The sequence below is a fragment of the Mus caroli genome, unplaced genomic scaffold (genome assembly GCF_978045245.1).
Source record: "Mus caroli unplaced genomic scaffold, Mus_caroli_1 scaffold_1, whole genome shotgun sequence".
Classification (NCBI taxonomy): domain Eukaryota; kingdom Metazoa; phylum Chordata; class Mammalia; order Rodentia; family Muridae; genus Mus; species Mus caroli.
In genome coordinates, this window is record NW_028227256.1 from 53,543,922 (window position 1) to 53,556,889 (window position 12,968).

Sequence of the window (12,968 nt, forward strand, 5' to 3'; positions counted from 1 at the left end):
GAAATACAGAATAAAAATTGTTTTCTCTTTCTCTGTCTCTGTCTTTGTCTCTGTCTTTCTCTCTGTATATCAGTCTACCTTTTTTCTGTCTCTCCTTCCTTCTCTCCTCTGTCTGTGTGTGTGTGTGTGTGTGTGTGTGTGTGTGTGCACATGCGCATGCGCCTTTACACATGTGAACAGAGGAGTGAATACAAGTTTTAATCATGCTAAGCAACTTCCCTACTAGTATATTGTAATCTGATGCTCTAGTCGGATCCCAACAGATGGAGCACAACAGTAGAAGGTATAGCTTGAGGTTGGGGCAGATGTCTTTATAAATGTCTTTATAAATCAGGAATTCAAAAAGTGTTGTCTTGTCTTCAATACTTACCTACATTTTCTAGTTATGACCTTTTGATGCTCATATATTCTAAGGTCTCCTTATAGAAATACAGAGAATATTGAAAGTATATGGGATGATAGACAGTAAAATACATACAAACTCAATGTCTAGAAAAATTGAAATTTTGAAAGAATGTTCTGAATTTTTGGCAGTTAAATTTCTTTATAAAGTTGCTAGTGTTCTCTATGTATGAAATGCATTATTATAACCTCAACTTTTATTGATGCAATTCAAGTGTTACTTATTCCATTATATACAACCCCATTTTCTCAAAATATCTGATATTATTTTATTCACATCTGATGTACATGCCATGATCAAAATTTAATTCTACTTTTCCTGAAATGGAGAGCATGTTTTGTCTGAGCTCTATAGCACTCAAATTCAATTTAACTTATGATTCTCAATATGCTCTATTATCGTTAGAGAATAATAAAGAATATGCCTGCAGCTAGTTTAATACTTTTAAATTCCTGTAGATCACAATGAAAGACCAGGTGACCCAGCATGCTTCACATTTCAAAGGTCGTGGGCTGTTAACTTTTATTAAAATTCCTGTAATTTTTTTGCTGTCAACCTAAATGTAAAATCACTTTATCACTTTTTTGTACAAAATAAAAGATCAAGAAAATACTAGTTTATTTCCAACTAATTATCTAGACAAACAGGGAGAAAGAAACTTAGAAAAAATCAACTGTGTTATTTATAACTTAAGAAGAATAGCCAATTTACAAATATTTTAATGCTGAAATGATACAATTATGTAATCATGAGGCCATCAGTTCCATGATGGTTAGTATTGTGCTCTGCATGCTCCAAGAATTCTGTTGAGCACCAGAGAAAGAACTGAGCAAGACAAATCCCAGTCCCCAGGAAGTGATCATTCTCATAGGAGTGACAGACAATAAACAGCATACGTGGTGATAAAAGTGATCACCCCACCCCTCCCCAAACCCCACTCCCCAAAAAGAGCTTCAACTAACATCTAAAGAAAGGATTGAGATGAAACATAGAGAAGATAATCCAAGAATAGATAAGACAGCACGGAGGCAAGAAACTGTGCAGGAGAACTTATAAAGATAGGGACCTATGGGCGCTTCACAGCATGAGGCTGGGCAGTGCTGGGTACCAGTTTCCAAGGTTAAAAAAAAAAAAAAAAAGGGAGGATTACGAGTCCTCAAACTGGACCTGCCTACAAGTAGCAGAAAATTGTTGAGAGTTTGAAAGGCTCTCCCTAACTCGTAGGAGAGACAGCCAAATCTAACGCACAAAGATGGTAGAGGAGACCAAGGAAGCGGTGGTGGGGACCTCCCTGAGATGGGAACTTTCAGAGGCAGAGACTGATATTCGCAATCTTTAACAATCTGTGTTAGAAACCAGAGTTGGCCACAATGAGATGAAGCACCCATCAAACTTGGGGTGTGAAAGGTATAAAGGCAACCCTTCAGTGACTCATTCAGCAGGAACGAGGTTGTTTATTGAGGTGGAAGGCAATGCAGGAAGATTTATTTCATATAGCAAGGGCCCTGTTCACTGGGATGTCTATATGTGAGTGATGACATCAAGAAACAAACTTGGCTTTTAAAACGATCTGGATGAAATATATCTTCTAAATTTTAATCTGATTTTTAGTAGTACATTTTTAGTAGTACATTTTAGAAGAAACACAGGCCCCTCCTTCTTTCTTTTTTTTTTTTTTCAGTGCTGGAGGCTGAACCCTGGGGGCAAGGCTGGGAGGTCTCCATGCTTTGAAGATACTCTCTCCTATAGTCTCTTTCAGAGATACATAACTTTACTGATTATATAATGTTGCTTTATATAGCTACATTGAATATGAGCAGCCCCATTCTTATTCTTATACCACATATGCCTTCTAATAACTATTATAATAAGCAACGCTGTGGTTAAAACTTTTGAATAGCTCTGTATTTTTGTGAAGTTTAGAATCAACACGAAATACCATACAATATATGTGCTTAGTGCATACAGAGAGAATTAAATTAATTCACCACTTACAGACATGAAGTGGAAAACAAGGTAAGTTGGCAGGACTGTTTGCTCGTTGTTTGTTTCATAACCAGCTATAAAGATTTTGCTTGCAATCTTCAATATTTTAAAACTGCTAGTGGGAGTATCACATCAGTTTCAACATTGAAAATAACATCTCTCAGTTTATAGGATGGCACAGTCATAGTTTGTAAGGGATAAGAAAAGAATAGTAGTACATTAAATTCCATGTCTTCCCTACCCTTTAAGTCCTAAAATTCTCATCAAGAATAGCGGACTCTGGGCCTTGCATGTGTACCTCAGTGGCAGAGGGCTTACCTATAAACATGAAGCCAAGGGTTTGCTGTCAAACAGTAAGAGTGAAAAGAATCAGTGTCCAAGTTTCTAAACTCTTCCTCTAAGAAAGTGTCAGAGCTTTGGGCTTCTAGAAATCTACCTTCATCTCCCATCTTGGTGTACCTAAGCCACACCTGACTTCGTATTGTTACAGTTTATAGTACCAGTTAGGGTTTGTTTTCCTGAAAAACAAATCATATTTTTCCATGGCTAGAACTTTGAAAGTAACATCCAAAGAGAACCCCAGGAAACAGAAAACTATCAGATGAAAACCATGCCCTCAGGAGTAATGCAGGCCTCCCTTCCTACTGTCTTCCAAAATGTTTCAGTGACAGCAAAAAGACACCTTGGGGCACCCGCTCCTGTGAGAGACTTCAGTCTCTGAAAAATGAAAAAAATTGCCTTTTGAATCAATGCAAATGAAGGCTGAGGCCATTCATTGTTTCCCCCAGATCCTCATTCACTTCTAGCTGTAGAAGTATCACATGCAGGACTAGTGAAAAGTGTGTAAACATGTTATCCAGCTAACCAAGCTGCCACAGGGAACGACTTCGTTGTTCTTGACTTCAATGTGAGCAGGGCAGAGCTGTGAAAATACTGATGTATATAGTTGTCTCTCTGACAGATAATATTTTTCGTTTTGAATGATTTTTTATTAATTTACTTTAGAGTTCCAAGGCAAATTCCAAAATCCATTCAGATTTGATCTGCCTTTAGAACCTTGTTTCCTCCTTCCTAGCGAGAACCATGATTGACAAGCAAGGCAGGACTCTAATCTTTGATTCATTGTAGGTTGTCTTTGCATCTCTTAAGATGGTCACGACTGGATAAGAAAGCATTCTAAGCTCTCAGCAGCAGAATACAAACTAACACTGGTCAACAGTCAAGAGACCTTGGAAAACATGAAAGACATATCATATCACTTTCTGACAGAGAGAAAGTGAATTGAAGGCTGTCTCAGAAGCAAGGCAATGATGTGACTCAGAAGTATCTTGCCCCAAGCACTTCCATTTGCTACTCTTTTAGGTATAGCAGAGTATGTAGCTGAGAAAAAAAAAATGAAGAAATACAGAACTACTGTGTTTCTCTCCCTAGGACAAGCCAACAGAAGAAGATGAGGATTGAGTGAAGATCATCTTAGTCTGTTGATATAAAACACCACTCACCTCTCCAAGAGATTAAAAGAGCATTCATTCTCACACCAGACATGAATGACCATAGTCTAGGAACACAGATACAGGTTAATCCAAACGGTGTCTTCCAATATGGCAAGACTTGCCTGAAGTTTTGGCACTTATGCAACGGAATGGAGCCATACGTCAAATCCATTGGAGGGAAGTCATCGAAGCGGGAGAATCTTTCCTAGAGGTCTCAGAAGGCTTTCTATCTAATGACCTTCTTAGCTTCTGGGTTGTCAACATATTGCAAAGGTTTTACTTATAGTTGCATGGATGGAAGATACGCCACATGTGGAAAAACAAGTGGCTATACGGCCACAATAATTTGTCTCTGAATCATAACATCCCTGCTCTCCAGAATCTATAAGCTTTAATCAATCAATCAACTTTGTAGAACCTTTAAGGCAGGTATGACTCTTCCTTGGGCCCCTCCCAAACTTCAAGTCATTTAAAGATTTTTTTTTCCCTACCAAAGAAAAATTAGAGGAAAAATTAAATAATACTTGCTAAATAACAAAGAATTCAAAAACACAGTTTTTAGTTCAACTACTTATAGAAAGTCATCTGAGATGGCCACTTGCACAGCTCTGCTGGAAATCACAAGGGAAATAAGTTACTCTCTTCTCTCAAATGCACATACTTAGGGATTTCTGCCTTCATGCCTCAGCTTTTCTCAACGGGGATCTAAAGTAGATTACAAGGTGAAACATAGGAAGATGCAGTAAGTCACAATGCAAAGAAAGAAGGAACTACGAGAATTGAATAGTGAGAACCTAGTATCTGTGTAACAAAAGATTTGGTATACTCTTCTAGAAGTCAATGACAAACTTGGCTCTGACTATTCTAAAACCAGGCAAAATATGCAGGCTGATCAGGTATGCTTGATATAGTATGTACAAGGTAAAAGTGACTAAGCAGCAGACAGGAGCAAAGACATATGCCTGTAATCCCAGCCCTGGGAAACATTTCTCTGAGAGCTGGGGTCCCAACTGAGGTACATGGTATATTGCAGGTGACCCAGACCTCTGTAGTAATATCCTGCCTCAAATATAAATTAAAAATAAACTTTCTGTAAAAAGCAACAACACAATAACATCTGACCCTGCAGTGGTCATGAATAAAACACATGTTGCACAATGAAGCACTTACAAGGGTCATGTCTGAGACAAGCTGTACAAATAGATCTTACTCTATATTTCACCAGTAAAAGTACTATCATATGTGAGTCACATATAAATTTACTAGTAAACATGTAACCTAGAGCCTTGCAGATCTGGCTTAGTATATCATGGACATTGTTGCTATTATTTTCGTGTTCAGGGGTTATTACTATGGTGATTTGACTGTATTTGTGAATATCCACATTGTGAAGATTATCCAGGATATAAAAAGGAAGGAGGTTCCTTTACCAAGCAGAGCCCTGGTATAAAGCTCATCTCACAAGGAGTGCCCAGACTGCTAAATGCAACCCATTCCCACTGTTTGTTTACAGTAATCTTTCCCAGTTTGATTTTTTGAGCTTGAACTTCTTTGGGCTGGGAATTCATTTTCCAGTTTGGTTTTAATGTCTTCCTACTTTTTGCCATGGTCTTGTTTATGTTTCCTGTGTCGCAACTACAGAAATTTGTGTTTGAGACCCTTTGTATGTGACTCAGTAAAACAAAATGTTTCATAAACTCCATGCCTGTTCCTCTGTAGCAGCTGCTTTGAGGAAATATCAAAGGAACAATGACTCTTGTTGCACTTTGCAGACAGCTGAGTCTATTGGGAAAGATAATAGCAAACACTTAAGAGCATATACTCCCACCATAAACAATAACTATTCCATAGATTTTATGGTTCTTTATACTTTAGCAATCTACTTCACATTCATCACTATGGTTGTGTCTTCCAGGAGTCCCATGAAACAATCAAAGTAGAATTATGACTTTGAGTTTTTACTTCATATAAAAACTCTGATTTCCAAAATTGCAAACCACCTTAGCTTAGGGCACATGACTAACCCCAGGTACAGCAGAGCATCACAGGAGACAGTTCTCACAGTCAATCCCCTACACAGCTCCATACAGAAACACTGCATAAATATTTTCTCGATAAATATTCAAGAGAATGCCTGGCACCATCCACTTGGACTCATAAAAATGGATGACCAGAAGATTGATCATAAGAATGATCATAACAAACCACGTTAATATAAGAATGATCATAACGAACCACAAGCACACTATGCAATACTTCAAATTTGTAAATTATAGAAAAGCCACCTACTTTGTATGACCCCCCCTACTCTATATTCTTTTAATAAATAGGAAAGGTTAAAAATGGAAGCTACCTAGAAATTTAGATGTAAGTAGAATAGTTCCAAGTTTACCTGAATGGAAGTGATTTTTTTTTTCTCCCTAGAAAAAGAGAATTTCTCAGGAAATAGAACTCTGAAGTTTAAGACTTTAAACCACTCAAAGCCAAAATGAAAAAAAAAAATCAAGGATACAAGTGTATTTATTGCAATACTTTCCACAACAGAAAAATATCAGAAACTGCCTTTATTACCACTAATTGAACTATGGTACATCTGTACATCTATAAAAGAAAAATGGAAAGGATGGTCAAAATGCTAAGTGGGTATATTTTAGGCATTTTGAAAAGTGAATATGAGCTATAATATGTATTTATATATGTATGTACTCTACATATGAATATACAAATATATTTGTACAGAGACTCACCAATATTTATTTGTACACATATATGCATTCTTTTTTAAAAACCAGGGATATTTTATTTTATATGTGTGGATGTTTTGCCTGCATGTATGCCTGTGCACCACATTCATATATTGCCCAGGGAAGCCAAAAGAGGGCTTTGGATCCCCTGGAACTGAGTTACAGAGAATTGTTAGCTGCCCTGTGGATGTTGAGAATCGAACACAGGTGCTCTAGAAGACCAGCCAGTACTCTTGGTGATTTTTTTAAAGGTGCACATAGAGTTTTATTGTTCTATTACAATAATCTCAGGTACACTCCAGGTGTTTGTCAACATGAATTCTAATCTCTGCTATCATGAATGTCTTCCTAAAGAACCAAGTAGATTGTTGGTAATTATAAACCTGATGGCCTCAAGAAGATGAGTGATGGTTTGATGTTGATGCCAACGTGGTAGATGCTACTCTTTCCTTGTGTATCGGTAACTCAGGTTCACCTTTTGCCTTTGAGTCAGAATAAGTAGATGAACTGGATGAAAAGCGAGGAAACCCAGGTTGAAAGGAAGGCTCTCCTTGCATTTCAATACAACTATTCCACAAGTGAGACATGTCCCCTCGGTTTTGAGTAATAGAGGTTATAATGAAATTCACAGGGCTGTCGTTTGCTTGAGTGAAGATTCTCTGTGAGTCCATACAAAGAGAGGACACCTCATTTAATGGAGCCGGCCGATGTGTTAGAATCTCTTCAGGTGGTCTGAAGGAACTTGGCGTTGCAAGAGAAAAGTCGCTTCTGATGACATCCATCGTATCAGAACCCCCTTGAGCAAGAGAAGGCTTCTGTCTCAGATAAACATTTGAAACACTAGAGCTGGACAACAAATTTCTCTCACTGGTTTGGACAGCTACACCCAAACTATGGTCCTCCATCTTGACCAAATCTGATCTGAAGTGTTTGCTCTTGAAATCTGGAAGTGAAGGAGCAGCTCCACGAGAAACTGTTTTAATCCCAATTCTCCTTTTCATTCTTTCTATAAGATGGGGACAGTCTCTCAGAAAGTTTGGATTCTGGTAGAATTGTAACTTACATGAGGCAGAGATTCCTTTTTCTTCAGCCAGAAAGTCTGGGAGAGAAGCAGATCTTTGGAAGTTCTGTCTCATTTTCCTGAATCCATACAGATTAAGTTGTCTAACCAAACTTTTCATGCTATCAGTTTCAAATATTCTGAAGGGGGCCTTTCTTTCCAACACTTCCTTCTTGAAGAGTTCTTCATTGATCACTATGTAAGTCCCGTCCTCATCCCACCAAATAGACTTAAATTTGTCACTTCCCACTATTTTCCAGAGTTTTCTGGGGAAGGTCATTGAAAATAAGTTACTGTCTTCATCTGGCTCTGAGGCACAGAGGGTATTCGGTGGCCTCTTTATCAAGAATCGCTGAGCCAAAACCTGAAATGCACTTTCCTCAATAATAGCCCATAAGTCTGAGTCCTTCTGACCTGTGTTGTCACACCAAGGCTCACCGGAAGAGGTCTCTAAATCTGTTGATAGACTGTTAGGGGAAACAGCCTGCATTTCCGAAGGTGCTTCAGCCATGTCCTGTACACTTTACCCACACAGACTTCACATCTGAACAGCTATGTACTCTGCAGATTATATTGGCACTTCAGTAGTCCTCCACAGATGGAAGTAAGTGACTACATCATAAAGGTAGTCAGTCTAATAGCTGTGACATCACAGAATCACTTAGGGCTCCTGGTGATTATTATGCCAAAAGCATTCCTGTCCTTTGCAAAAAATGTTCCCAGGAAAGCAAGAGTAGCCCCTTACTTACTGAAGATTTCAAAATGTCATCCCTAATGACACTTCTTTCCTCCCCCTTTTTAATTAGAATTTATATTATTTAAAACAATTTTTAATTTTAAATATACTTTGGCCATATTCTTCTGCTCCCCTAATTATTTCCTGATCCCCCTCCTCCCTACCCACCCAACTTTAAGTCCTTAAAAAATAATCAAGCAAACACCCAATCTAATAACAAAATCCCCCAACGTCAGGAAAACAAAATAAAATACCATCCCAAAAGAAACAACAAAACATCAAACTGTAACCAAATAAAGACATACCAAAAAAAAAAAATCCCATGGAGTTCATTATATGTTGTCAGTGACTTCTGAATATGAGGCCTGCACTGGCGTGGTTGAGATACCCAGTGTCATTCCACTGGAGAAAATCAATGTTCCCTCTTCCAGCAGGTGTAAATGACAATTCTGTTGTTAACCATGGCCCTAGTACAACCAATACTCTTAAACTCTGAGCCATCTCTCTATCCCTGACATATTTACACTTTTCTATAGAACATTCTCTCTAGCCCTGACATATTTGCATTCTTAGATATGTTCTACATATGCATGTGTATAGCATAATAAGCTTACATATACATATATTTAATTATGTTTGCAAAAATAAGAAAAAATGGTAGCAAAGGAAGCCAAAACTAATGAAAATGGTCGTTGTGGGTACTGAGTAAGGCACATGGGGCAGAAGGGAGAACCTGATTAATGAACTTTTTTTTTTTTAATTCATACACTATATTGTTTCATGATTTCCTTTCCCTACCTTTTTCTTTCTTATTTTACAAAGTTTTTCTTTGGAATCACACACACACACACACACACACACACACACACACACACACACACACACAATGTTTTATGTTTAAGATAAATAAATTACAAAGATAATCTCTAAAAGCAAAACTTAGCTGTTTTTTTTTTCTTCAACACAATCTCAGTTGATTGGTTTTTGCCAATGAATAGTTGGAAACTGGGGTAAAATCTTGCTAGCTCAGAGAAGCAAAGAGAGCACCCAGCCGACTTCCTTCACAGCCCAAGTCCCATAAAGAAGTTCTCCTCCACACAGTCTTCAAAACTTTTTCAAACTCAATGTCCCTCCTTTCTACTTCCTATGTACCTCTCTATCCATCCTCCTGACTTCCTCTTACTCACTATGTTTTTTTTCCTGTGTTCACTCCCTGACCATAGGTTCCTTGCTCCACCTCTTGATCTAGGGTTGACTTTTTAAATCCTGTTTAGAATAAGCAGAAAGCTCCTGGATTAAAGGTGTGTGCAAGGACTGAGCCATACCACAAATAAACACAGGTTTCTCCAGGAAACAACACAATCTCAGGGCTCAAAGTATGGTTAAATATCCTGCACCAATGAAGACTTGGGAGCCAGATGCTGGGGTAAAATCGTGATATCTCAGAAAGGAAGAGAAAGCACCCAGCCGACCTCCTCCACAGCCAGTGTCCCAAAAAGAACTTCTCCACACAGTCTCCAAAACCCTGAACTAATGAATAAATACATGAAATATATAAACTCTGAAATAAATGAATCCAGTTACATACCAAATTAATGACATCAGCAGGGAAATGGAAAGATGTATTTCAAGTGAGCTTAGCACAAAATACAAGGCTCAGTTTGTAGTTCCTGTTGGTTTATATTCAGAGCAAACAGAGCAGCGGGGCATGGAGCCATCAGAGTAACAGATGCCTAACTTATCTGAAGAGTGACTGGGTGCTGCTAGGCATGAACGGCAGGAAGAAGAAAGTAGCTGTGGATACGTGGGTAGATGGAGCCATGATCATCGCAAGAATACCTGCCATGAGGTCAATACGCCAAGGTCAACTCCGCCATTTCTGCCAAAATGGCTGCATGAGGATCGCCTTGTGCATCCATCGAGTGGTTACTAGCCCTTACTTCCTGGGTCCAACTAGAAGACAGTGTGAAATGAGACGATTTCACAAATAAATAAAGGAGGTTACAGCCAGTGTCCTTACCGTAGCCCAGCCTCACCTGGTAGATATTAATTAACCCACCCCTCTTTGCTGAGTAAGAAGAAATGGATGACAGTGGAAGGGAAGGTAATTAGATAGGAACAAAATCATCTGAAAAACGTGGAGTAAACATGAAAATAGGGAAATCATCAAACAATTTAATAAAACAACAGGCTGGTCTTTCTCCTGGGCTGGAAGCTCAGTGAGGTCAATGATGCTAAGTGAGGTAAAGGCGGGAGGGGTGGGAAGAGATGTGGGTTACTGACTGTAGTATGCCATGGCTGTCAGCTTGGGATTTCGTGACACTTCTTTTTTTTTTTTCTTTTTCTTTTTCTTTTTTTTTTTTATTTGTTTTGTTTTGGTTTTTTTTGGGGGGGGTGTTGTTTTTTGTTTTTTGGTTTTTTTTGTTTGTTTTTTTCAAGATAGGGTTTCTCTGTGTAGCCCTGGCTGTCCTGGAATATGAGGGTATGTGCCTAATCTTACTGTAATTTGTTAGGTCGTGGTCAGTTCATAGTCCTGAGAGGTCTGTTCTTTTCTGAAGGAAAATGGAGGAAGGGGGGTGAGTCTGGGGGAGAGGGGAGGGTGTAGCTTAGAGGAGAGAAGAAAGAGGAAACTGTGGTTGGTTTGTACTATATGAGAGAAGAATATTTAAAAAAAATAACAAGGAATGAAAATTCACAATTGACTTTCCTTTTTGTGATAGCATTATTTTATTAAAAAACAAAACTTAGCCAAGTAAGTGATGGAGAGATTGTGTGTACAGAGGCACAGACGTACAAGAGATCTCTATACCTTCCCATATATTAAGAGTGAGAAACTTCTCTGAAGCTCTATTTTGTAAAACGTACAAAATAATTCAAAGCCAAACACTAACAGTTAGTTAAACCTAAACATGCCTTAATTGGAAGTATAAGGCTTGCCTGGATGGAATGCTCTGATGCTGGCCTGCTGTTCAGAGGGAGCTTGTTATATGGACGTTCATGAGAGAAGTCATTTAATATTACCTTTTAATACTACCTCTTTTCTTCTCACCTAGTTTAAAGGATTTTGTTTGTGTGAAAGTAAGCTCAAACCGTGGGTAACAGAGAGAACGAATAAAATACATCTAGGTAGAGAAGTATCATGTGTAAAAGCCAAAGATAGCCAGAAATATGAGATCCATACATGAATGTCAGAGGCTAGGCAGAGGGAAAATGTCATAGGGAGAAATTAAAAGAGTCTGATAGAAGAAACTTTGCCAAGAATTCAAGATTAAGTGACTTTTATACAGGCATACTGTTAAGTAGCCAGCAGCTCTAGGCATTTTCACACATACTTATTTAAAGTGTGTTCAGTTGATATGTCTGCCTTTGTTTACCCTTTACTTCCTCTGAAGAGAAATACCTTTTTCATCTTGCCTTGTGTGTTAAAAAAATTTTTTTTAAGTAAATACTTAGATTTAAAAAAAAAAGTTACAAATTGCTGACAGACAAGCCTCAGGAAGCTGCGTTTCAATTCAGAGAAACTTCAAAGTGGCACAGGGTTCCCGGGCCACTGTCTAGCCTAAAAGCAAATCAAGTCAAGCTGAAGGTTGTATATAAGCAAGTGTCTTCGTGTCTTTTTTTTTTTCATGTACATAAAATTTCCCTTATTCATTTAACAGGATGAAAACAGTATTTTAAGCAAATATGACTTTTAAATCATTTTTTTTTAGAAAATGTGAAGTTACAAAGATCAATATTAAATCTAGAGCTATGGTTTGGATGGACTTTTAGATACACGTTCTAATCTAAATATCAGCTAGACAGACCATCTTTAATAAGCTTTGCCTGAATTAGTCTCCATAAATGTGCACCTGTTTTACATGTCTAATCTCTGTCCATGGATTGCCAGTAACTCTGAAATGTTTTCTCTGAATGAAGGTCTTGCCTATGTACTTCAATGTGTGCTTTGAAGGGGTTATAAAACCAGCTATTTAAAAATAGAATGTTTGAGTCACAAAGAGTTTAATACTACTACAGAAATAAGTCAAAAGACATATAAAATTCACTTGATAAAATATCATAAAGTTACACAAGGAAAGAGACAAAATAAAATAAATTCCCCTAATGTACCGCAAATATCAACCGCCACACACTACCTACAAGCCATATGTTTTTCCATCTGTTCTGTTATCGTCAACTAAATTTATAGTATTTAGGCTATCAGAAGGATTGTCAAACATGAGCTGGGCATGATTTTAAACCTAGGTGTTACTGTTCGTTTGGGTTAATTTTTTTCTTTTTCTTTTTTAAAGGAGATACCAATTTCTATATCCCTGCCACCATTGTGGACATTTGAGTAGTTCAGATAAATTCCCCCCAGCATCTCTAAGGAATGGGAGTCAGTTATCAGAAGGTTTAGACAAACCATCATTAACTGATGAAGCCACCATTTCTGAAGGTAGAATCCTTTGAAAGGCAGAAGGGCTGGGCCTGTGACTTTTAATTGGGAGATTCTGCTATTTCATAGGCCAAATTGAAAGGTGACCCTCTGTGACCCAGTCTCTGC

General features: G+C 38.0%; 1 protein-coding gene across 1 annotated transcript; it reads right to left on the reverse strand.

Annotated features, from left to right (window-relative positions):
* Positions 1-6,917: 6,917 nt before the first annotated feature.
* On the reverse strand, positions 6,918-8,265 carry LOC110300500 (heat shock transcription factor, Y-linked-like). The gene has a single exon (XM_021170701.2). It carries the CDS (start codon positions 8,195-8,197, stop codon positions 7,019-7,021), a length of 1,179 nt encoding a protein of 392 aa, XP_021026360.1. The 5' UTR covers positions 8,198-8,265; the 3' UTR covers positions 6,918-7,018.
* Between the last annotated feature and the right edge of the window lie 4,703 nt (positions 8,266-12,968).